The 27,023-nt window shown below is 43.0% G+C and overlaps 1 protein-coding gene across 2 annotated transcripts in view; it reads right to left on the bottom strand.

The window, feature by feature from the left end:
• The window catches only part of ARHGAP29 (Rho GTPase activating protein 29), a 76,139-nt gene continuing 54,917 nt past the window's right edge, over nt 5,802-27,023 (bottom strand). For both annotated transcript variants that reach the window (XM_013997364.2, XM_005663656.3), the window contains exons 13-23: nt 23,585-23,742; nt 22,932-23,071; nt 22,279-22,383; nt 19,535-19,633; nt 18,421-18,545; nt 17,948-18,136; nt 16,463-16,600; nt 11,816-12,048; nt 10,344-10,671; nt 10,108-10,216; nt 5,802-7,918 (exon numbers count right to left, since the gene is read on the bottom strand). In XM_013997364.2, the coding sequence (XP_013852818.1) occupies nt 7,041-7,918; nt 10,108-10,216; nt 10,344-10,671; nt 11,816-12,048; nt 16,463-16,600; nt 17,948-18,136; nt 18,421-18,545; nt 19,535-19,633; nt 22,279-22,383; nt 22,932-23,071; nt 23,585-23,742 (2,502 nt within the window). In that variant the 3' untranslated portion in view covers nt 5,802-7,040. The remainder of the gene's footprint in view (nt 7,919-10,107; nt 10,217-10,343; nt 10,672-11,815; nt 12,049-16,462; nt 16,601-17,947; nt 18,137-18,420; nt 18,546-19,534; nt 19,634-22,278; nt 22,384-22,931; nt 23,072-23,584; nt 23,743-27,023) is intronic.

Genomic DNA, 27,023 nt, shown 5'->3' with positions numbered 1-27,023 from the left:
TGCTCACCGGTCTGTTCAGTGTTTGTTACACCATCTCCTTTCAAATTCTCTCAACACCACGGTGAAGACATGATATCCTCCAAAGAGGGGGCAGGACCATGAAGGCAAGTTTCCATGTGATGCCGGGCTACCATTTATTTGTTGTTTACTTAAAAGCTGACAATCCAGGAGTTCCCCTCGTGGCTCGGAAACAAATCTGATGAGGATCCATGAGGATGCAGGTTCGATCTCTGGCCTCGCTCAGTGGGTTAAGGATCCAGCACTGCCATGAGCTGTGGTGTAGGTCGCAGAACTAGCTTGGATCCTGCGCTGCTGCGGCTGTGGCTGTGGCCAGCAGGTGAAGCTCCGATTGGACCCCTAGCCTGGGAACCTTCATATGCCGCAGGTGTGGCCCTAAAAAGACCAAAAAAAAAAAAAACCTGTAAGAAACATGGACAATTAGTCTCTTTTAACCTATCTTCTGAAAAGTATGCTGACTTAAATGTATGCAGAGTAATGAAACTGGTGGCTTGTACAGACATGAAAAACTGCATAATATGTAAGATGGTTTAGTTATTACAGAAAACATTTTTAAATTATTTACAAGTGTCAGAGCTGAGACAAAAAAAGGATCACAAAATCGTAATTTAAAAATTTGTTTCAGGAGGTCCCGTCGTGGCGCAGTGGTTACCGAATCCGACTAGGAACCATGAGGTTGCGGGTTCGATCCTTGGCCTTGCTCAGTGGGTTAAGGACATGGTGTTGCCGTGAGCTGTGGTGTAGGTTGCAGACTCGCTCTGATCCTGCATTGCTGTGGCTGTGGTGTAGGCTGGCGGCTACAGCTCCGATTCGAACCCCTAGCCTGGGAATCTCCATATGCCGCAGGAGTGGCCCTAGAAAAAGGCAAAAAATAAATAAATAAATAAATAAAAATAAAAATTTGTTTCATAAATATATCCATGTTTAGACATTTGAGTGATAACTCATCTTTACATTTGTCCTAATCCATTCGACGAGTACTTAACAGCTGCTTTTGATCAAAACATCATGAATTTGTCCCTTCCCTCCCTTCCGTCTGGGGTCGGTTCAGCCGGATGAGCAGAATTTAGGATTAGAGTGGCCTGATCGGGTCTAGGACTCAGCCGGCCTGGTCTTCCTCGCAGCTGAGGCCAAGGCTTTGAGTGGCACGTCGGGGAGCGGCGTGATCAGGACCAGCGCAGCAACGGCTGAGGCGGACTCGACATATTTGGGGCAAGTGGGCTGATGCAGCAGCTGGCAGTGTCAGGAGGTTGAAACATAAGGGGAGAGTAAGCAAATAATATCTTCAGGATCCTAGGAGCCAGGTTTCTCCCTGTGGGAGAAAGGAATTACACACAGGGAAGGAAAAGACTAGATTAAACCCCGAAGTATTGGATTAGAAATGAAGGATCAGGAGTTCCCATCGTGGCGCAGTGGTTAACGAATCCGACTAGGAACCATGAGGTCGCGGGTTCGGTCCCTGCCCTTGCTCAGTGGGTTGACGATCCGGCGTTGCCGTGAGCTGTGGTGTAGGTCGCAGACGCGGCTCGGATCCCGCGTTGCTGTGGCTCTGGCGTAGGCCGGTGGCTACAGCTCCGATTCAACCCCTAGCCTGGGAACCTCCATATGCCACGGGAGCGGCCCAAGAAATAGCAACAACAGCAACAACAACAACAACAGACAAAAAGACAAAAAGACAAAAAAAAAAAAAAAAAAAAGAAATGAAGGATCAGTGTGAACCTGAGGGTTTCAATTTCTCTGTATATATAGAAATACAGAGGGGGTCTTTAATCTGTCCATCAAGAGGCTTAACACCAGTGACTTGCCAAGTAGCAGTGAGAACTTAGCTCTTGAGACGTATTCCCTGCCTTCCATTGAAAGGAACCAGGCTCCTGGGACACATGACTGGGGCAGGAGGAGGTATAAGCTTCGGATACCTTGATGTGCCAAAACGTAAAAGCTCAAAAAGTCAAGAGGAGGAGTTCCCACTGTGGCTCAGTGGTAACAAATCCAATTAGGAGCCATGTGGACGCCGGTTCGATCCCTGGCCCTGCTCAGCAGGTTGAGGATCCAGTGTTGCCATGAGCTGTGGTGTAGGTGGCAGAAGTGGCTCAGATCCTGCACCGATGTGGCTGTGGTGTAGGTCAGCAGCTGAAACTCTGATTCCACCCCTAGCCTGGGAACTTACGTATGCTGCACCTGCAGCCCTAAAAAGACAAAAGAAAAAGTCAAAAGGACATAGAAGTGAGCTTGAAGAGACTCCCATGACAAAGTCTGGGAAAAGTTCTGTACCAAAGGAAGTGACAGTAATATATTATAACTTACTGAATATAGCAGAAACCTACAAGTCCCTGCTAAGAGGAATGACTAAACAAATGAAGTGACGACTTCCTTACAGCAAGCAGAAGGTCAGTCAGCATCGGAAAGGATGAATTCACCATTTGACAACCAAAACGGTAATCACGGATTCAGACAAAAGGCATTAACGACTCAAACTAATTGGTGACCATTGATGAGAAACAACATTTACGTTCCCGTGGTCTCAAAGACCCTCCCGCAAAGTGCCTTTCACTTTCAGTGGAGAAATCGGACAGATGCTATCCTGACCAAGGGATCAAAGTCTCTGTCATCAGGAATAGGACTTCACCCGGTGTCCTTCCTGATCGGATACAGGGAAAAGCATAACACCTATCACTTCTGCGGGGTTTCTGTGGGGAAAAAAAAAAAAAGTCCTGAGTCTAAGACATGCTACAAAGTACTTGCCTGTACCCTCGAAAGGGTTAAGGTCTGGGGCTCCCTGGTTGCCTAGTGGTTAAGGACCCGGTGTTGTTACTGCTGTGGTGCAGGTTTGATCCCTGGTCTGGGAACTACTGCAGGCTCTGGGTGTGGCCCCTCAAAAAAGTCTAAGGCCATGAAAAAAAGACTTAAAACTGCTCTGGAAATTTCCATTGTGGCTCAGCAGGTTAAGAACCAGACATAGTGTCTGTAAGATTATGGGTTCAATCCCTGGCCTTGCTCAGGGGCTTAAGGATCTGGTGTTGCCAGTGAGCTGTGGCGTAGGTCACAGATGAAGCTTGGCTCCCATGTGGTTGTGGCGGAGGACTATGGCTGCAGCTCCACTGTGACCCCTAGCCCAGGAACTTCCATATGCCGCAGGTGCAGCCCTAAAAAGATAGAAAGCAAACAAACCAACCACCCCCAAACCCAAAACTTTTCCAGATTGAAGAAGAAAAGATAAAGGACAACTAAATGTACCATGTGATCCGGAGCTGGGATCTGGAGCAGAGGGACTTTATGGGGCAATCAGCAAACTCTGACTGTGGTCTGTGGACCAGACATCATCCGTCAACGTCAGTCTGACTCTGATGGTCATACTCCAGTTGCGCGGGAGTACTCTTGTTTAAGGGAGTATCACTAAAGGAGGGTTAAGGAGGCTTCATGTCTGCAACTTGCAAATGATTCAAAAATTATATTGGATGTGGTCACATTAAAGCTATAAGCTTTAATACCTGTAAAATTATGAATGAATATCTTTCCAAGTTGTGGCTTCCAACCCATGCCTAACACAGAGCACTGCATTTATTTACAGTCTCCTTAAATGCCTCCTGCTACCGTCTAAAGTTTTCTCCATGAAGATCTTGTGTATGTTTCGTTAGGCTTATTCTTAGGTACTTCAAATTTTTTCATGCTATTAAGAGATCTTTCTTTTTTTTTTTTTTGCCTTTTCTAGGGCTGCTTCCTGCGGCATATGGAGGTTCCCAGGCTAGGGGTCTAATCAGAGCTGTAGCCGCAGGCCTACACCACAGCCACAGCAAAAAGGGATCTGAGCCACGTCTATGACATGCAACACAGCTCACGCCAACACCAGATCCTTAACCCACTGAGCGAGGCCAGGGATGGAACCTACAACCTCATGGTTCCTAGTTGGATTCGTTAACCACTGCGCCACGACAGCAACTCCCAAGACATCTTTCTAAATCCATTCCTTTTCTATTAGTTGCTGCCATACACACATGAGTACAGCAGACTTTTGCGTACTGATTGTGAAGGCAGCAGCTTTGCTGAACTTTAGATGTTACTGAATGGTCCTCATATGTAATCATATCAACACAGAAACAATTTCCAGCCTCTAGGAAAGAAAAACTCAGAGATTTACATATGGTGACTATATTGTCAAGAATACACAATGGTTGCCACTTCAAAGATTTCTATAGTTGTACAAATACTGTGACATGATGTCAGTTGGGAACAGTGTGGCCATAGTACTATCTTTACAGTAAATCAGCTCAGGAAGTAGGTAGGATTCCATTTGCTTCTGAGATCTCTAGGCAACAAGTCCCTTATGGGCTATCTTCATCTCTGTATCAAAAGAAATACCTTGTCCAAGCGGCACTTAAAGTAATTTTAAATACTCATAAATTCTACTTAAGTCCTCAGCATGAAAAACAAGCCTATCCAGGGAAGGTATGATCAACCCTTCACAAACGGCTTCTTGGGAACTTGAACACCATGCTTTCCACACAACCTCCCGGTGCTCTGGCAGCTCGGAAAGGGCCCACCCCCCCGCTGCCCCTTCCCTTGGCCCACATTCCTTCCGTGTGACGTCAGACAACTTCCTGCTGAAGGATCGCTACTGCATTGCTGGGTAGCAAGGAACAAGGCACGTGTGGGCGCTCTGGCAACAACACCGCCTCGAGGGAGACGTAAGGGCCCAGGAAACCAGAGAGCATCTGCAGACGGAACAGCTTCCGCAGGACAAGACGCTAAGAGCCCTAAAGGCAGGAAGGAACCCAAAGTCGAACTCTTTCTCGTGAGGTTCAAAAGTGAGGGGATGGAGCTCCGGTTGTGGCTCAGTGGGTTAAGGATCTGGCACTGCCGTGGCTATGGCTCCGATTCAACTGCTGGCCCAGGAATGTCCATACACAGCAGGTGTAGCCATAAAAAGAAACAAAAAAAAAAGGGGGGGGGAGGGGAAACCGAGAGCCTACTTGATTGTATTCTTTGGCTTATCTCAACAGATGAAAGGAAAACTAAGAATGCTTTAAAAGTACATTTTCTAAGGTTCAGCATGAAATGGTGAGAACGTTTTGGACATGGATGGTGGTCACGGTTACAGGACAATGTGAATGTACTCAAGCCACTCAACTATACACTTAAAACTTGGTAAAATGGTAAATTCTGTTACACATATTTTGCCACAATTAAAAATTTTACAGGATGCATTTTCTATTGTTAAACACTACCTAATATTCCTTAGCGATTACACAGTCTTAAGAGTATGCTTACATCAGCCCTGCGGTTGAGACAGCCCTGCGGTTGAGACTTGATTCCAACCGTGACACCTGGGGAACCTAGAATACATTACTTAACTGAGCGTCAGCTTCTTTATCCATAACACGGGGATGATAAAGTACTGACCTACCAGCTGCAGACTGCTGTAAACCTGAAATAATTTACGTGGACCTCAGCAGAGTTCACGGCATGGAGAAAGGGCTCAATAAATGTTGGCTCTTATTTTTTTTTCAGGTTTTCATACTAATACAATTCTTTTATATTTTTACAATGAGGACTAAAAACAAGGCTCCAGTGCAAAAGGGTGGGTTGTTCTTTCTCCCGAGTCCTTCATGTCATGCAGAACCACGACAACTTCCCAGAAAACGCATTCCATGTTGGAGTCAAGGGTCACAGGAGTGACACGTGCTGACGGCTAAAGCCAAGAGTCAAGAAACCTTCACGTCTCACACCCTAAGAGGCAGCAATTTCAGAAAAGCCACAAGAACTTGAAATAACTTAACTGGTTAATATATATATGTATATATATTTTATCAAGTATAACATGGTCATATAAAAGCATTTGTTACAAATATAATTCACACATACAAAAAGAGGCTATTTTACTTTTTTTGTCCCTTTTATATCCTATTTTAGGCAAAATGATAAAGCCAAGAAAATAACAGAACTGCACTAGTTCTAAAAACTGGGAATTTTATAAATGAAATATAGCCAATCATCTACACCTTCTCTCAAATTTCAGACGACACTTATTGAACTATACTCTTAGAAATGACTTAAATAAATCTTTGCATGATTCAGATGAAACATACATTGTCAATGGTTATACATCCTGGTAGAAAAAGTACATACAATTATTTATAAGTGGAAACATTTCATACAAAAGGAATGGTAAAAAAACAAAAACAAAAACAAAACATAAAGCCCAGATGACATTAAGAGGAAGTGCACTGAATTTTAAAACATTGTTTTGAACTATTATATAAAATGCCAAAATGTTCAGAACTGTTGAACAACAAAAGTTTATGCAGAACAAAGCAAAGAGGTGAAAAATTAAGTGTGTAACATCTAAAACCAAATGAGACATGACTGAATTATATAATTTAGAGACTTGTTTAAGTGCATTTTCTTTGTACGATTCAACTGACTACCAAATGTAAAATCTAGTCATTAATTAAAATGCAACTGAATACAGATCTGCAAGCCTTTTGGCCATTATGCAAATATGAAAAGGTTAAGTGAACTGCCAACTGAAAAATAAAATCTTACATATATACCATAAAAGCACAAACGGTCAAGGACATACTATAAACTTGTGTGAAGAAACAATCACACCAAACAAAGATCTTTCAGGCACGTGCATTCAGAAACATTCCTTTTATAAATAAGCATGTAGTTTCACTTCAAAACATAGAGCTGATTTCCCTCAATTGCACCTATTAGTTGAGAGCTTTGTCATATATTATGGATGCACATATTAAATGGACCGCTTTACGGGAAATCAAATGAACTTTAAAAAACATGAGTCTATTTATTCACAACTTCAAAAATACATATAATTCCAGTGAGGCACAGATGGGGCCCTATCACAACAGTCTACCGTTCAATATAACCACAGGATAACACAACACAATGACAAAAAGCAACGTATAGGATGTGGCAAACCTACACCACAGGGCCCTGTCCAAAACTTCTCTCAAAAAACAAATACCACAAAACAACGACAAAAGAAAAACCGCATTCTGACACGCCTACACAAACTGCGGGATTTCGTCTTCAAGGTCCTCAAACTGCTGCATGCGTTTCAGCCGCGGCCTCTGACACACGGGATGCAGGCCGGGCAGGTCACGCTCCTCGGCCCTCCCCTTCGGCTTACCAGCCGGCTGCCCCGGCCCAGGTGACAAGGTTTCTGGGCCTGGAGGCGATTTCGGTGCCTGCTCCGGGGTGGCAGGGGGCACGGCTGCAGGCGATGTCACAGGTCTCTCCTCCTCCCCCCTGCCACCAGCAGCAGGAGCATGTGGCTTATAAAACGTTGTCCAGTGCTGGGGCTGCAGTGTCCTGGGTGCTCTGACAGGGGCAGGAGGGCACGAGTCAGAGGACCGTCTCTCTGACACCTGTCTGGCTGCCCTGCTGGGTTCTGCGTATGGCTTGCTGGGCTGGGTGGTGCTGCCCGGGTGGTCCCCACCACTCCTGATGCTCGTTGTCACTCCTCTGTCCTGGAACACATGGGGCACCACCACTGGAGTCTTTGCAGCCAGCTCATTTTGTTCACACTGCTTCTCCCGAGTTTTCTGTAGAGGCTGCTGACCAAAGCCATCAAATTTGGAACAAACAGAAGTTGGGGTGTCTTTTCTATTAATGCCGTCAAAGGAAGGCTTCTTGCCAAACTTGTCTGAATTTACATTTCCCATATTTCTGCCATTTCTCTCGTTGGGAGGGCTCGCAAGAAGGAGGGGTCTACCTACGGGCAGACTCACGGGTCTAAGCTTGGTCCTTGCCGTATGCCTCTCAACACCGTTCATCTCCCTCTCAGATTTCAGAGCAGACAGCTTAGAGGTTTTACACACATCTTCCATCTTTCGTGATGCTGGTTGAAGCTCTTGGTCTATGAGCAAAAGCCCTTTGTTGTCTGAAAAAGGAAAAGATTCATTTAAAAAATCAAACTTGATGGCATGTAGTTAACAAGCGAGTCTGAAGGAGTTACAGATGAACACCCTCTAAAAACAAAAGTTTTTGTTTTCCAAGTTATTCTGTTAAATAACAATTAAATATAAAATAATAAAGGTACGCTTTGAATTAAAATGTTAGAATTCCATATTTATTTAAATCACTGTAATAAACAGATACAAAATTTACTACAGGTTAGGAAAAAAAACTTCTTTCACGTACTGCATATGAACAAGTATTTACTGGGTGACAGAGTTACCACGATTTCAACAGGCAGATATTGGTGTCACCCTCAGAGGAGTGACACCAATTCACAGGCCAACCAAACATAAGTAGGCCCTGAATTCCAAAGCTTCTGCCAACGCAAGGTGCTTTTCAGTTGTACGCAACTCACAGGGGGGCCTATCACATCCCATGCCTTCCGTGCCCTGGTCTGATCAACTCGTAAAATGCACCGGAACAGTCATTCTGTCTGATGAAGGTTGAACAGTCCTATTTTAAGTAAAAACTGTCATTCTCCACGTCTGCTCTTTCCTCCCAGATGTACCTTCTCTCCTATCAAGCCTGGATCCATGACCCATGTTTTCTCAAAATGGGACCCTGAGTTCCTTTAAACCCTGTCCCTTTTTGCTGCATCTCCCCTAAAAAAATTCCCATTTCTGGTAAATCCCGGCCCTCAGCTCAGGCTCTTCCAGGCAGCGGTGTGCAGATAGGAGCCCAGCAGGATGACTGGGCAGCGTCTCCTCCTCCAACCGTCCCCTACCCCGGAGACTGGGGACCTCTCTTCCCTGGGTTTCCAGGTCCTTCCCGGGCATGTACCCAACACCCTAAGGGACCCGCCGCACTGCCATCAGGCTGCAGACGCCGAAGCCCAGGTGCCAGGCTCAGCCCAGCTCCAGCCCTTGGCTCCGGGCCGGGCAGTGTCACCCCCCTCAGTGCCTTCATCTGTCAAAGAGGAATCATCTTTGTCTCTATGATGATGTGCAGCCTCTTCATCTAATCATGAGAAGTGCTTAGAAATATCTGGCAAACGGTAAGCCCTCAAAAAACGTCATTTCTTTTTATTACTATTCCTAACTGGGAGCCCTGTATCATGAGTAGTGAAATAATCACAAACAGGTTCAACTACTGAACAACGCATCAGAGACACGAACTCTGGCAGGATCTGCGCTCTCTCAGACTGCTAGGCTGAGGGCTGAATAGGGCGAATACGACCTATTTTATAGCACAGAACTTTTCTGAAGATCAAATCAGATAAACGAATCAAACAATAAGCACAGTGCCTAGCAGAGAGCAGGCAGGCACTTAATATTAGCTCCCTTACTTTTTAGACCTTGTCAGGCTGTGATCACTAATATTTCATTATACAGCAAATTGAATATATATGGCTGCACCTTAAAAGCTCAGCAGTTAGCTCTAGAGAGGTATAGATTTATAGTGACAAATGGAGGCCTTTCTACAAAGCAAAAGCTACCAATCACTACAACTAAAATTATTATTCGGCGGATAAGATAACTACAGTCAAGGAAATAAAGACATACATAGATGTGTGCTTAATGTGTAAAGGCAGGTGATAGGAAAAGGCATTTGAAAAAAAATTAGGAATTTTTGGAGCCTAAACGGTTTGAATTTTAGGAGTTTAGTTGACTCTGAGCGGTTAGTTAGATCATACAACGATCCACAGTAAGAGAAGATGCTAACAAACCATCTTGCCGCTCAATACATCTCTGCCTTGACTTAACTGACGGCAAAAATGAAAACGAAAAAAATTTTCAGAAAGACCACGAAACATACCTATAAACTCCAAGATGTCTTTTTATAAGAAGGAATATTGTAAAGAATGACACTCATACAAATACCAAAGCTACTTTCTTGTTTTGGTCTCAATGGTGGCATGCAGAAATTTCCAGGCCAGCAGCTGAACCCATACCACAGCAGGGACCTGAGCCGCAACAGTGACAATGCTGGATCGTTAACCACTGGGCCACCAGGGAGCTCCCAAAAGGCAACTTTCTTAATGGCTGGCAAAGATCCATTTACTAATGAAGCTTCTGTCTCTGACTTCCCTCAACTCCACTCGCCTTGACTTTTAATCATGCTTTATTTGGCCAGTTTTAAGTAATCGAACATGCATTTTACATGGCCACTCACCAATAAGACATGCGTCACATTTTTCTAATGCATTCTGCTTTCGTTCTGATTCCTCAAATGATGCAGCAGTTTCAAAAATTTTGTTTTCACTATCTGCAGTACAGATATCCTGTTGATGGAAGAAAACTTTTAAACATGAAGAAGCAAGATACACCTCAAAATAAACGGTTCCAAGATTTTTAACTTATTAATAACATAATCATTAAAAGTTCCAACACAAAAACGGCAAAACTCACTTCCTTTGAAGAGAAAAACAGTGACTTCATAGAATGTTCTGGATCTCTTTCTTCTGGTGATAACAGAGGCTTTGGAAGACCGCCTTGGTCAACCTGGGGGGCAACACCTGTACTCCACACAGCCACATCCTGTGGCTGCAGGGACCCGTCAAAGATCTTCTGTGAGTAGGTAATGAGGAACTCCACCAGCCGCGCTTGATTGGAATAGTCGGCGAGGGAGGAGATGGTGACAGGAGCAGCTGTGGGCCTTGGCCTAATGAGACTCGGGCCGAATATCACCCCCAGGTTTCTGGAGTTCATCTTGTTTTCTTCTGCGTGATCCACGACTCTGCGAAGCAGACACACGGAGCTGGGTTAGGTTTCCTTGATGGTAGTTTACTAGGGCGGGGATGGGTGGAGGAAGAAGGGGCTGCAGAAGTCCCGGAAAAGGATATATTGATTCAATTAGCTACTGACCACACCCCAAACTGGTTTCATAGCATTAGGATTAAATTTCAATAAGCAGAAGGAGCCAGTACAGTTTTTACCAAAAGAAATTAAAAAATACCCTGAAAAGCTGCTCCTGTCGTAGTAAAGACACAACAACCCTCCCAGGTCCCTAGGCTGGAAACCTTCTCCCATGGCCCACAGCTAGGCTTCAAGCCTGGCTGGTCCTAAGATCTCTCTGCTCTCGTGCCGCTCCCGCTGCTCCGGCCTCACTGCAAACTCCCACCACCTTCCGCTTCTCGGCTGTCAAGGAGATGGTGGGAAGTAAACGCCTTCCCGCTATAGCCCATTTTCCATGCTGCTGCAGGAAGATCTAACAGGCGAACCCAAGCCTGTTAAATTCCTGGCTCAAGAGTCTTCAGCGAGTATGGAAAGGAGCCGGGCCTGGCACGTGTAAGGCCGGCCGGGCTCCCGCTCGCTCGCTGGACGCGGCCCACTGCCTCTCCAGCCCGGCCTGCGCGAACCACGTGTGCCACCCCGAGGCAACACAACCTCCCGTGCGTCTCTGCGTCGCCCGCCCTCCGCCTGGGACGCTCTTGGGCACAGTCTCTGTCCCCACACCACCACTCGGTTCCCCGAGTCCGGCTGGGGGCCACCCTCTCTGACCGCGACCCCGTCCTTCATGCTCCTCTGCGTGCTGGGCAAACTCCGCGGCAGCGAGAAAGAGGCTGCGCTGCGCTGGGTGCAGGCCTGCCCTCAAGCTCGGGAGCCCAACAGAGGACAGAGGCCTTACATTTCATCCTCACTGCCCCAGCCAGAGCCTGGCACAGAGGAGGCGCCTGAGGGAAAGAGGGTGGCTGCATGAATGGATACTCCCGTCTCCACGCATGAGAAGTGAAACATTCAGTGTAAAAACACAACAATGCGGATGGACTCAATGCCACTGAACCGCACTCTTAAAAAATGTATGTTCTGTGCCTTTTACTATAATTTTCAAAAAACCCTAAAAGCAAAACCAAAAAACTGATCTTATTCAAAGTTCTTACCGCTTAAGATGAACTATGAGGTAATGAAGGCTGTTAAAATTTGCTGCGGGTAGTTGTCTTAGAAGGTCCTTGCTTTTTAGAAGAATTCGATTTATTTCTATACATGTACTCGGCCATTTTTTGTCCTCGGGGTTATCTTTTTTGGTCTCTTGTTCTTCATTTACATGCTGGATCTCTATTGCAAGGTCTACAAATTCCTTGTACAATCGAAATAAAATAAATGGTTCTGGAAGCTAAAGAAATAAAATTACGTTAGGAATATCATTCTGTCCGTGTTTTGCCTGCTGATAGTCTATTGAATGGCGGTTTAGTACGTCCCTTCTAGAGAACAGGACTTAAGGTCAATCCACATTTAGACATGTACACACATCTCATCACAAGGACAAACACTATTTTCTATTTCTTTAGTTTGGAATCCACATGAGATGATGGATGTTCCCTAAACTTAACGTGATAATCACTTCACAAGGTATGTGAGTCACATCATTGTGTCGGAACCTTAAACTCGCACAGTGTCGTTGCCAATTATATCTCAATATTGCCAAAAAAATTACACTCCACAACAGTAAAAGTCTATGTTTGCCAGATGTGATCTATAAAATGAACCCAACATCAACATATATTACATCTAGATTAAAAATGAGTTCACTGGTAATCAACGAAATCTAAACCTAAAGCTGTGCCATGTCATTTTAAAACTCTGATACACAGTCTATGCCAATTACATTCAGGACTGCCCCAAAGTTGGCACCATCTTCAACTATTTCATTGAAGCAAATCCAGGATGACGTACAAGACTAAGTCAAATTAATTAGAAAAAGCTTATTTTCTGTTGGTGTGGGGGAGACAGAGAACAAAACGCTCTAAGGCCCTCGTGTTTTACTTGGGTCAGACTGAAAATGGGCCGAAGACAATATGGCTTACGAGAAATAAACTGTCAACATTTCGTTATCCAATTTTAAAATACCACTAGAACTGCCCTAAGCAGGTCAAAAGAGAAAGCTCCTCTCTCAAACTATGGACGAGCCAACCCGGTTGACCTGTCTGCTGGCATAACCGGTTCCAGGGATGGAAAACACAGCATCTCTCAGGCGGGCCGCTGTCCTGCACCATCCGTGCCGAGGCAGGCACCCACTGCTCCAGTTTTCTCTGCTGGTTCCGGAGTGGTGGGGTTGTGTGAGATCAATTTCTACCTTGCTCATCTTGGAGCTTCGATTTCCCACATGGTAACGAGTAAAACAAAGGCTCCTCTCTAATAAGGCGGTAAGAACTGAGCATGGTTCCCCCACACTAATGCTGTACCGGGCCCCATTTATTTCATCTCGCCGACTGGCCAGAAGAAATCAAGGAAGAGTAGAAGTCTCCCGTTCTCCCTTGAGGATCCTGTAAGATGTGAATGAAGAGCTAGCGGCAGTTTCCTTGGCTAGCATGGCACACGTCTGTACCTTATTTCTCTCCTCTGACGCCACTGAAGTACAGCTAAGCCCACAGGACTGGGAGAAAAGGAACGGAGACAAAAGTGACATTTCACAAGCGGAAAAGGAGATGAGCGAGTGCTGACACGAACTCCCAAGAAAGCTCAAGTTCCAGAACGGCAACTGACAGGATGTACCGGATCCTGGGGAGACTCAGGGACTGTCAGACTAGATCCTCTGATGGGGAGAAGGGTGAGCTATCTAAGAAGCATTAGATTTCTAGATCATGTCTCTATGCCATGCTCCTGAGTAGCCTCAGAAGGCTGGGGATTTCTTCTCCAGGTCGTGCAAAACAGAGGGTGTGCAGACAGGCAATGCCGAGCACAAGGAACAGGTGCGTCGCCACGTCAGAATAAGAATTGAGGGACTGTACGCCTGCCGAATGCAGAGATCCTGGAGTCTTCTTCCCTAGCTTGGTTCCCGGAGTCCTGGAGCCGTACTTCAGGCAGGGGAAAACTCTTCGCTGGGTGTCAGACCAGCCCAAGAGCAGAGCCGTGAAGATACAGACATCAGGTGTTTCCCAAACAGCTCTCCTAGATAACACTAGAGTAAAAATCTTCAAAGCCTTCATACGTTCAAGAGCTTCTGGAGAGATTTTAATTCCCGAAGCTTTTAAGAAAACAACTATGGAAGATAGAAATCAAAAGAAGTAGGGAAAAACCTACTCGGTGATCTACTACTGTGCTGTCAATCTTGTGGCCACAAGCCACATACGGCTACTGAGCTGTGGAGATGCAGCTCTTCCAAACTGACATGTGTGCTAAATGAAAAACACACACTGGACTTCAAGGACTCAGTACCGAAAAAAGTAGAATATTTTACTCATAATTTTAAAATACTGGTTAGATGTTCAGATAATATTTTCACTATGTTAAATACTAAAATCAACTGGACCTGTTTTTTAATGTGGCTGCTAGAAAATTTAATATATATATATAGGGCTCACATTCTATTTCTATCAGACAGGGACAGAGATTGAGAAAAGAATCGCTTTTTAGAAAGCTATGAATATTTCAGGTAGAAGAAATACTGCATTCAATAAAAGAGAAAGAATGCCGTAAAAGGAATAGAAAATCAGAATTCTTGGGAATTAAAACAATCTCAGAAATGTAAAACATGATTTCAGAAATGGTTTAAATGGAAGATAAAGCTGAGGAAATTCCTTAGAAAGCATTAAAAGAAAACAAAAACAAACAAAAGAGAAATAATAGGAAAAAGGGAAGGAAGCTAGAGAACCAGTACAAGTTGTTAAGTATCCAAACACAAGTTCCAGAAAGAAAATTTAGAGAAACAGAGGGAAAGAAATGAGCAAGAAAAATAAAGTTCCAGGCACTAAGGAAGTAAGGAGAATGACAGAGCTTGTGGAGTGCCTGGGACACTGGGTCAAAGGACGCCCACATTGAGGCACACACTGTGACATTTTAGGATAATGGGGAGAAAAAGAAGATTCCACAAGTTTTCAGAAAGAAAACATTAGGCCACACATAAAGAATCAGGAATGAGAAGGAATTCAGGCTGCAAAATTTTTGACATAAATGCCTTCAAATTTCTGAAGAAAAATAATTTCCAGCCTAGAATATTATAACTTTCCACCCTATCCACTTTTTCACTCCCATTCAAGAAAGTAAAATAAAGACATTTACAGATAAAATAGTTTCAAATATTTACTTTTTTTTTTCTTTTTTTTTAAGGCACATGGAAGTTCCCAGGCTAGGACTCTAATTGGAGCTACAGCTGCCAGTCTACGCCACAGCTCACAGCAACACCGGATCCTCAACCCAACGGGCGAGGCCAGGGATCGAACCTGCCACCTCACGGATCCTAGTCGGATTCACTTTCGCCATGCCACAATGGGAACTCCCCTCAAATATTTACTCGTAACCCATCTTGCTTGTACAACCCAAACAGGAGAATAAACAGAAAACAGGAAGACATGACACACAGAGGATGACAGCTCCTCACCATGTGGAAAAGGACCCTGATGGAGACAAGAACTCCAGAGCTGGACACAGTGAGGGCCATTGTCACTACGCTCCCTGTAACACCCTCTTCGCTTTCACCTGAGGACAGAACGCAGCTGGGGCCTGGGCCAGATCTTCTGTACGTGGCTTATCCTGACAACGTGCTGACGGCTCGGGCAACCCTTCTGTGAGCTGCTGCCTGAGCCACGAGGGCCCCTTACCTCACCCCACAGAAGCCTTCCCTTTGGATCTATTCCTGAAACACGCAGGTACAACAGTGAGGACAGAAAGAGAAAAGAGAGCAGTCCACCCCCGACCACATTCCTGCCGAACTTCCAGTGCCCAGCTCACACGACAGCCCTGCCTGCCGCCCCAGGAATGGTGAGATCCGTGCTCCCCGAGTGCACGGACGCCCTGACCACCATCCTCCCACACCAGCTCCTTAAATATTAATGAAGGCCAAGCCGAACTATGACCCAGACACTGTTCTACTTACTGGATCCATCCTGTAACAGTGTGAATAGTGGACTTAACTTTCTTTCTTCCTTTTTTACAGCTACACCTGTGACATACAGAAGTTTCTGGGCTAGGGGTCGAATCAGAGCTGCAGCAGCAGGCCTACACCACAGCCACAGCCACAGCCACACCAGATCCAAGCTGATTCTGTGACCTAAGCCATAGCTTTCGGCAATGCCAGATCCTTAACTCACCGCACAAGGCCAGAGATCAAACCCGCATCCTCAGGGACACCATGTCGGGTTCTTAACCCACAAGCCACAATGGGAACTCGTGGACTTCTCTTAAACAGATAGATTTATGCTTTCTCCTCAGTTTTCTAGAACTTACGATATGTTGTTCAGGAATGCACAACACGTGTTAGAACTATAAAGAAAAGAGAGGGAGCTGCTAACATGTTAGGGCAGACCTTTGGGTAGAGCTGGGCGCAACGACCTGGGGAGGGCACACAGGCCTTCTCTTGGGTACGGTAACATTCCGTTGCCTTGGGCTGGGTGATGGAAAGTGAGTGAGTGTAGTATTATTATGGGTCTTTAAACTGAGCATTATTTCATATTCTCTTTGACCTGTACATTAGTAACTGGAAAGATAATGATACAGTCTGTCACTGAAAAAATAGGTGCAGCAAATGTTAGCAAACTGCAAACTGTATTTTTGCTCTATCTACTATTAAGTTTCAAGGGTAAAAACTTTACCTGTCGAAGGTATAATTTTAAGACATCACAGATGTCATGTGAACTGAATTCTGAAATGTCCACCAGGTGCATTCCGTTCTCCAGAGCTTGACACAGCTTCTCAGTCTTCACTTTGTTTCCACACACACGATAAATTCCCTTGAGAAGAAAAGAGAAGAATTTTGCAAAACTTTGCTTCAGTTCAAGTGTTAAATATTTAATGTCTACTTCAATTTTTACTAAAATTAAAAAAAAAAACTAGTACCAAATTGGGTAGTATTTTCCAAATAAATAAATTCAGTTTTTTTAAAATTCCATTATTTAGTAAAAATCGAGAGCACTGTCCTTTAAAGTCTCCTTATCATTAGAACCAATCACATCTTATGTATAAAGATTAATTTTAAAAAATAAAATTATTTAAAACTTTGTTTCAAATGATGCAACTGACAAGGGCTTAATCTCTAGAATATACAAGCAACTTATACAACTCAACAGCAAAAAAGCCAACAACCCAATTGAAAAATGGGTGAAAGACCTGAATAGACATTTTTCCAAGGAAGATGTACAGAAGGCCAACAAGCACATGAAAGAATGCTCAACATCCCTGTTTATTAGAGAAATGCGAATCAAAACTACCACGAGATACAACCTCACACCAGTAAGAATGGCCATCATTAATAAGTCCATGAATAACAAATGCTGGGGAGGTTGTGGAGAAAAAGGAACCCTCCTGCACTGCTGGTACAACTACTATGGAGAACAGTATGGAGGTACCTTAGAAATCTATACACAGAACTACCATATGACCCCGCAATCCCACTCTTGGGCATATATCCGGACAAAACTTTTCTTAAAAAAGACATAAGCACTCGCATGTTCCCTGAAGCACCATTCACAACAGCCAAGACATGGAAACAACCCAGATGTCTATTGAGAGATGACTGGATTAAGAAGACGTGGTATATATACACACAATGGAATACTACTCAGCCATAAAAAAGAATGAAATAATGCCATTTGCAGCAACATGGATGGAACTAGAGACTTTCATCCTGAGTGAAATAAGTCAGAAAGAGAAAGACAAATACCATATGATACTACTTATATCTGGAATCTAATTACGCACAAACGAACCTTTCCATAGAAAAGAAAGTCATGGACTTGGAGAACAGACTGTGGTTGCCAAGGGGGAGGGGGAGAGGAGGAGGGAGTGGGGTGGATGGGGAACTTGGGGTTAATAGATGCAAACTGTTGCCTTTGGAATGAATTAGCAATGAGATCCTGCTGTGTAGCACCGGGAACTATGTCCAGTCACTTATGATGGAGCATGATAATGTGTGAAAACAGAATGTGTACATGTATGTGTAACTGCGTCACCATTGCTGTACAGTAGAAAAAAAAATTGTATTGGGGAAATAACAAAAAAAAAAAAAGAATAAAAAAATAAAATAAAATAAAAATGAGCAAATAAAATAAAATAAAATAAAATTTTAATTTATAATGTACCTGTAGACACAAGGCTCTATTTTCAATCTCTGAAGCACATATTTTGAGTACAAAAGGAATGCCATCTGGTTCCTTTTTTGCAACTTGGGTGAATTCTGCTCCAAATAAGTGTATTTTCCCCGGAAGTTTCTGATGACCACAAATGATGACTAAATTTTCCAAACACTTGCGGTGACAAACAAGGAGACACTATAAGAAAATGATAGTTTTAAATGGTTAACTCACCTTAAAACTATTCACGACTGGACAAATTACAGGAAGAGTGGTATCATAACAAAAACGAGCTTAAAAGGCATTACTCGTGGTGTCTCAAATACATTTGATAGCAAAATGAAATATAAAATTATAGAAGGTATGCTGTGGTTCAATTCACTAAAAATACATTTGTGAAAGACCCTAATCAATAAAATTAACAACAAAAAAGCAGAAAGAAAAAGCCTAAAAGGGCTACTGCAAGTCCAGAAAGACCTTACCTCTTCACACTCGACACCCTGGAACACGACAATGCCTTCGCAATCCCTGCACTTTGTGGGGGATCTCAGTTTGCGCAGCTTGTGCGTGAGCGCTGCCTTTGACATCAGCGTCTTCTTATTGGGTCCTTGCAAGAGAAGCAGATTAGTACATAATAACTGTGAGATGACAGAAAAATAACACCACACGATACACTTAAGAAATCTTTAAATAAGATCACAAAAATCTATTATTTTGAGTCTGTAACATCAAAACAAGCATTCAATTTATATATCTCTCACAAGGCACACATCTATCTAACATTTCAGCTACGAGTGAGAACCACCATCGAAGCACTAAGCCACGTCTGAAACAGTGTGGAACCAGGTTTCCAGAATCAGCCAAGTCTACACTGGAATGAACATGCCCTTCATTGCACAGGTGGCATGACATTCTTAAAAAAGGACCCTATAAAAGCGTTGAAGGAAACCAGCCACATGAGGTTAGTAGGTCAGCATTATTTGTACCAAAGACAAAACTATTCTTACTTCATTATAAAAGTATAGATAACATTAACTAGTTATCTAGCAATATCCTACCAGAGGTCAGGTGTTCTATATTATTTTCAAAAGTGATGCCCAAACAGGTACCTGGAGGTCACAAATGAGCCCTTTTCTTTCTTTTATATCCTTTAACACCCACAACTTCCCATGCCCTCGAGAAGGAAACTTGTTTACGTCTCACCTAGATTCACACACTATTTCTTTCAAAGAGGGTTTTCTTTTGCAAAAACTCTCATGAATAGAAATAATAAATTGCAACACTTTCAACAGTTAAGTCATCGTGTTAGGTTTATGAGAGAGCAAAATATCTAGCCTATGTCAGCAACATGCTTGTATATTTTGGTTCCAGTAGTTTTGCTGCTTATTCTTATATTTTTATTTGTAGCATCTGATTAATACATCATCAACCCATACTTGTCCATAATTTGTTGGGATATATACTTAAGTCACCATAATGCCTCTTGTTTAATGCAGAATAATTCTTTAAATCGTACTGTTTTTTCCCTAACAGCATGTAACACTACTGATTCCACCAGTTCAGTTAGTGGAAACTGCATTCAGGAGAGTGTAGTACCAGCTTCTGAAGGGGAAGGCGGCTCTCTTTCGTCTAGATCATCCGCAGAAGACATGGTTCCACTGGACGGAGTTCGTGGAAGCTTTCGATGAAAGTCTCCTAAAGGAAAATTCGTTGTAGAACTTCAGAAATGGGTAATGACAACATTTTTTCAATAACACAAGTCATCCTATTTTATCAGCTACAATGTAAACATCTGCTTCCATAAACAGACTTTGAAAACGAGATCCTTATATTCCTGGGAATAAGAGAAAATAGAAATCTGACTTTTTCAAATAAATTTAAAACTGAGCATGACACATTTCAATGAAACTTTACTGTCAACTTCTGATAGTAAGTATTAAGAGATTATAAACTCCAAACTCTATAAAGACAGGGTGTATTTTCTATTCAAATCTTATATCTAATGTCTGACAGAAGAGCTGGCACAATGGTATAGTTGCCATTAGATGCTTGTTAAGTCATAAAGCAACACACATAAGGTCGCCTAAAGCTTTCTAAAATAAACAAAACTCCATGAATACAGCAACACACTAGTGCCATCACACGTATGTTGCCAGCGAGCCAGGAGACTGGGACCCAGGAGCGACGGTCCTGGCGGGGAGCTGAGAGCACAGGACACAAGCCGACGGCCGAGGACGCTGCCCTGGGTCTCAAAGCAGGTTCAGAAGCAGCCCCCACCAGGTAGTGAGGTTTATTCGCGCCCCGCTGACATCACCAGCAGGGCGATGGGCAAGTGGAAGACTTCACGCCACTCAAGGCCCTCATGGCCTCAGGTTCAGAGTTAGAAAGGGCTTTACGAAAGATCTACCCCACACCCCCTCTCCCCAAAGACCCCCTTCAAGCCATGCTCAAAAGGTGGTCACTCGATTTTGTTGTGAATGTGTCCCCCAGTGCCTAAGAAGTCACGAGGCCACACGTCCACGTTAGAACCATCCCAACTGGAAAGCGACCTCTTTCTATCGCTGAGCAGAAACCTGCACCTGGAAAGCCCAGCGCGTGGGCCCACGTCTCCCTAAAAGAGCAAAGGAGCCCACTGACCCTCATCGCTTTAGGCGTCCAGTGTCTGAGGACAGCCGTCACCCCCAGGTCTCCTCTTTCCAGGCTGCGCATCCCCAGATCTCCAGCCACTTGTCACGTGACCAGTTTCCAGATGAGATCAGGAACGTTCAGGGTGTTATGGTCATAGACCCAGTTTCCAAATTTTTGTCTTTATCACATGAAGTCTTACACGATCCCAAATTAATAGGTAAACTAGAGCTGGCTCAGCTTAATTCTGAGGATAGCTAGAACCTTGTTTTTACAAAGCTAATTACAAATATTCAGTTACATATTTAGGCTCACATCTCCAAAGTGTCCCTTAAAGACATTAATTTTAAAGTAGGACTCAAAAGTAGTGGCTTAAGGAGCTCCCACTGTGGCTCAGTGGGTTAGGAACCTGACTAGTATCCATGAGGATGTGGGTTCGATCCCTGGCCTTGCTCAGTGGATTAAGGATCTGGTGTTGCTATGAGCTGTGGTATAGGTCGCAGATGCGGCTCAGATCCTGTGTGGCTGTGGCTATGGTGTAGGCTGGCAGCTGCAGGTCCAACTGGACCCCTAGCCTGGGAACTTCCATTGCCATGGGTGGGGCCCTAAAAAAGTAGAAGGGAGGAAAAAGGAAAAAAAAGTAGTTGCTTGATAATTTGCCTATGAACCCTAGTGCTGCATGGAAGTTATTTCTAATTTTAAATTCAACAGATTTATTTATATGAATCAAACTTCTGTAATATGTAGAACACCAAAAATAAATAAATAAATAAATAAAGGCCTTGGACTTTAAGGTGGGTAAAATCCTACAACCTCTCTCCCACAATGCCAAGATCCTAGGAGTCAGAAACATAGCCAGGAATAACAGAACTGGGGCAGCCTGTGGTTAAAAAGTGCAGGAGAAAGAACATCAAAAGTAATACTTTCATAGTTTGAAGAAATAATTTCAAGGGTTCAAGTGACACCCTCTTCTCCTGGTAGCTCTATTACCTCTGGCAAGTCGTTCCCTTTGAAGCCACTAAGGGAGAGTTCATTCAAAACAGCTACGCAGCTTCTCTAAGGAGCATGAGACTACCTATCAAAGTACCTTAAAGCACATACAAAAATGAGTAAGTTACCACAGGCACGAGAATTGGTGTTAACTATATGGTTCATGATAGCAATGAACTCAAAAACAATCCAAAAGCGAGATAATGACTTATGTTTGCAGAACAGAATTCTACGAGCATATAGTAGAAAATAAAGACAGCTTCTCACATCAATATGAATTCTCAAAAAAAAAGATTAATGAAAGAAGTCACAAAAGAAAGTATGATTCTATCTGAATAGTATTATGAAGAGGGCAAAGCTCAACTAGACACGAGTACGAAACATTTAACACAGCTAGGGAGTGATTAACAAAATTCAGGACGACGGTCCATTCTGGTGGGTGACAGGGCAGCTCATCAAGGAGGTGTACACAGGGGTCCCTGACATACCGATGAGGTTTTATTTCTTAGGTGAGGTGATGAATATATGGGGGCCTGTTCTATTTTAAGTATTTAATCTGTACATACCTATACAGATATAGATGCAGAAGTCTCTCTCCCTCTCTCTCTCCATATATATATGTTTATATACTCCTCTCTATGAGACAGTTCATTATATAAATCAGGGAGTTAAAGAATACTTGTTCTTTCATTGAGTTTTCACTCTAGATTTAAATACTTACATACCTGGACTTATAGATTCAGAATCCAGAGATCTGGATTCACTGCTTCCTCCAGTGCTTTCAGAGTCACTAAACATCCCAAATGTCCATGACCTTATAAAAGACGGACCTTTAAGAAAAGAATATTTAAAGTCAAACTTGGCCACAAATGGATTTCATAAGGCAAAATACTGAGGTTACTTAAAATGAGTCAGACTTCTTTACCAGTGTTAAAGAACTGACTTTAGGACAGGCGTAGGGCTCACAACTGTGAGTAAAGCCTCATAAGGTTACAATTCAAAGCCAGACTTTTAGGAGTTCCCATTGTAGCTCAGGAGAAATGAATCTGACTAGCATCCATGAGGATGCAGGTTAGACCCTGGTCTTGCTGAGTGGGTTAAGGATCCAATGTTGCTGTGAGCTGTTATCACAGGCCTGAGAGATGGTGTTAACTATACTGTGTAGATCACAGATACAGCCCAGATCCCATGTTGCTATGGCTGTGGTGTAGGCTGGCAGCTGTAGCTCCAATTATTCGACCCCTAGCCTGGGAACTTCCGTAGGCTGCAGGTGCAGCCCTAAAAAGCCCAACTTTTAAACCAAATCTGCAACTTAATAATCACATTTAAGCAGTTTTATCTTTAATAAATGGGTGCTCCCTTTAGTGTGTAAAACCACCTGTCACATCGGCACTGTTGGAGCACCTGTCCTCGTCCATCTTGCTGGCACTGTCAGGAAGGCGCACGGCGTCCTCTGAAGAGTCAGAAGGTCCATATCCAGAAGTGTGAGAACTATTTGTTAACTGCTTATTTACATTCCTAAGAAAAACCCCAATAAAACTCATTATTCAGAAGAATGACTAATAATCAGCCTATTTTATCCTGTTAATTTAAGGAACAGAGTAGTTAAATATTAAAAACAAACCACATTATACAGTTGAACTTCTTAAAAGAGATATGAATAAAGCTTATATGACTCGTGTATTTATTACAGCTGAAACATGGAAAAGAGAATCAAAAGTCAATTGTTCATGTCATGGTTACGCTTTTCTAGTACAACCTGTGCGGAAAACGTAGGCTAAATTTGTGGACATTCAAAATCGACACAACCATGATTTGCCATTCTCAAAGGACTTCTAAAACCTCAAAGCTGAACTCTGTGTCAAAATGGAAAGCTTTACTCTTCAGCGAGTTACAGCTTAAATAGTATTTCAGAAGTTTTAAAGTCAATTCTGCCAGTGTTGGAAAAGACAACACCTGACAACAGATAGGAAACTCAGCAGCAAAGATTTTTATCTCTTGAAATAATTTCACCCATACATTAGTTCTCACCGATCAACTTTTTCTTCTTCAGTTGGATTCGTGGCCCTGACAAACTCACTGTACTCTTGGCCCGGGTCATAGAGTTTGGCACCATCACAGAGAGACTGCAAGCTGTCCGCCAGGGAGGCCACCTGCAAGTGCTGCATCTGGAAGAGGTTAACTGTTACCTACGATCACGGACAAAAACAAAAGGCAAAATCACTCATGCTATACAGGATGCCATGTAAATACACATTTATTTTACGTGACAGCACCAAGAAAAAGGCCATACAGTGAAGAATTCAATAGTGAATATCATTGTGAGTACCCTGATACAGTGGCCTGACTTTGAAAAAGGTCTAAATGAGAAAAAAAAAAAAAAAAAAAAGTAGTTTTAATCTAATATCTAGGAGCAATCATCTCCAGCAAAACTGACTTTAATCTGAAAAGTTTAAAAATACAACACTACGGAGTTCCCATCGTGGCTCAGTGGTTAACAAGTCTGACTAGGAACCATGAGGTTGTGGGTTCAATCCCGGCCTCGCTCAGTGGGTTAAGGATCCAGCGTTGCCATGAACTGTGGTGTAGGTCACAGATTCGGCTCGGATCTGGCATTGCTGTGGCTGTGGCGTAGGCCGGCAGCTACAGCTCTGACTAGACCCCTACCTAGCCTGGGAACCTCCATATGCTGTGGGTGCGGCCCTAGAAGAGACAAAAAGACAAAAAAATAAAAATAAAAAAATAGAAGTAATGCCATTTGCAGCAACATGGATGGAACTAGAGACTTTCATCCTGAGTGAAGTGAGTTAGAAAGAGAAAGACAAATACCATATGATATCATTCATATCTGGAATCTAATATACAGCACAAATGAACCTTTCCACAGAAAAGAAAATCATGGACTTGCAGAACAGGCTTGTGGTCGCTAAGGGGGAGGGGGAGGGAGTGGGGTGGGTGGGGAGCTTGGAGTTAATAGACGCAGACCATTGCCTTTGGAATGGATCAGCAATGAGATCCTGCTGTGCAGCACTGAGAACTATGTCTAGTCACTTATGATGGAGCATGACAATGTGCGAAACAGAATGTGTACATGTATGTGTAACTGGGTCACCCATATTATACAGTAGAAAAAAAACTGTATTGGGGAAATAACTATTAAAAAATAATTAATAAAAATAAAAATACAACCCTATGTCCCTAATGGTTCACGACTTTAGGAGATAGATGTGCTTTTGAGAATTCCCAGCTCTGTACTCTGTCGTCTGACCAACATTGTTTAAACTGAAAAACATGGGGACAAGAATTCCAGAGTATTATCATTTTGACTTTTACTTTTTCAATCCTATAAGAATAGCAATGTTTTATGTTTATAATGTATCCTACAGCACTCGGTTTTTATAATTAGGTCCTATATTGAATCTACTCAAAATACCCTAGTCCATGAGTTTGTGTGGCTGCCTAAATGCACTACTGCCACTTATGGCAGCAGCAACAACACCACCAACTGGAGGATGCTAACAATACGGCAGATCTGTTCTCAGAGCTGCACATGAGTCAGCCTCTCCAATGTTCACAAAACCCAGGCTTTGGCCTATTATGGCAAGTAAATAGATCAGATCCCAGTCCTCATCAGAATTTGCATTTTCCTGAGACTGGCGCTGGAAAAAGAGGACAAATTAAATAAATAATTTCTGGTACTAAAACTGCTATGAATAGAAGATTGCTGGGTTATGGAGTATGACCAAGTATGTGTTTGCAAAAGGGTCAAACATGGGGCAGTCTGGCGAAGGCTCTCTCAGGAGGTAACATCCAAACTGAGGTGTGACACAGTACAACGTTTCACGGAGAAGACCGACCCAGGCACGAGGGAGACGGAGTGCAAAGTGAGGGAAACACTGAGAAAGAAAGAGCTCGTCGTGCTCAAGAAACAGATGAAAGGTCAATGTGGAGCCTGAGCTTGAAATGAGGCCAGGAAGGGCAGAAGTCACCTCAACCAAGGTAAGGCGTCTAGATTTCAGTACAGCAGGAAGCCAGTGCAAGGCTTTAAAGGGTGTTAAGAGCTACAATGTGGTCTGATTTTTTTTTTTTTTAATGCCACCCCAGCTCCTGTGCGGGGAATGTGAATGAATGCCAAGTTTCAACAGGCTGAACGTTATTTCTTCATCTCTCTTGATTATACCCGATGACACGCTAAACTTAGGCCTAGCTTCTAAGTCCCTTCCAGGTGAGGCAGCCATTCTCCAAGGATAACTAAGAGTCAGCATAAATAGTATTTGCAAACTGCACGTAACAAAACAGCCTGTGTGTGCCCTAATTCTTTCAGGGAATATAGGAAATACAAACTGCGGATGGTAAAGTTTAATTCCAGTAGCCAGTTCTTATCAGGGAGCTCTCCAGTTAACGGTAAAGTGAACTTACTCTCTGGATTCTAAAAGTAACTACATGTTTTTAAAAAATAATTTTTACGAAACTTTATGAATCTAATTAAAAACACCAATCTTAAAAAGCCAAATGAACATATTGGCATAAATGACTCAATCTGCTGTTTGTCTCTGGGTACTTATTAATAATAAAGCCTTAAGGAATAATATACACAGGAAGCCCAATCTTAAAATCTCTTTTCCCTAGGGAGACAGCTACATGTAAATCAATGAAGTCAGAACACACCCTCACACCATAAACAAAAGTAAACTCCAAATGGCTTAAAGATTGAAATAGAAGACATGACACCATAAAACTCCCAGAAGAGAACACAGGCAAAACATTCTCTGACATAAATCATACCAACGTTTTCTTAAGTCAGTCTACCAAGGCAACAGAAATAAAACCAAAAATAAACAAATGGGACCTAATTAAACTTACATGCTTTTGCACAGCAAAGGAAACCATAAACAAGATGAAAAGACAACCTATGGACTGGGAGGAAATATTTGCTAATGATGCCGCCAACAAGGGCTTAATCTCCAAAATACACGAACAACTCATATACTTCAATAATAAAAACCCGGATCTCAAGAGACATTTTCCAAAGAATACATACAGGCGGCCGAAAGGCACATGAAAACATGTTTGATATCACTAATTATTAGAGAAATGCAAATCAAAACTACAATGAGGTACCACCTCACACCAGTCAGAATGGCCATCATTAAAAGTCTACAGATAACAAATGCTGGAAAGGGTGCAGAGAAAAGGGAACACTCCTACACTGTTGGTGGGAATGTAAGTTGGTACGGCTACCATGGAGAAGAGTGTGAAAGTTCCTCCGAGTTAGCCTATGATCCAGCAATCCCACTCCTGGGCATCTATCCAGATAAAACTACAATTCAAAAAGATACATGCACCCCTATGTTCATTACAGCACTCTTCACAACGGCCAAGACATGGAAACAACCTAAATATCCACTGACGGATGAATGGATGAAGATGTGGTACATACATACATACAATGGAATGTTACTCAGCCATA

This window comes from Sus scrofa, chromosome 4 (genome assembly GCF_000003025.6).
Source record: "Sus scrofa isolate TJ Tabasco breed Duroc chromosome 4, Sscrofa11.1, whole genome shotgun sequence".
NCBI classification, from domain to species: Eukaryota; Metazoa; Chordata; class Mammalia; order Artiodactyla; family Suidae; genus Sus; species Sus scrofa.
This window is presented reverse-complemented; position numbering and strand designations above follow the sequence as displayed.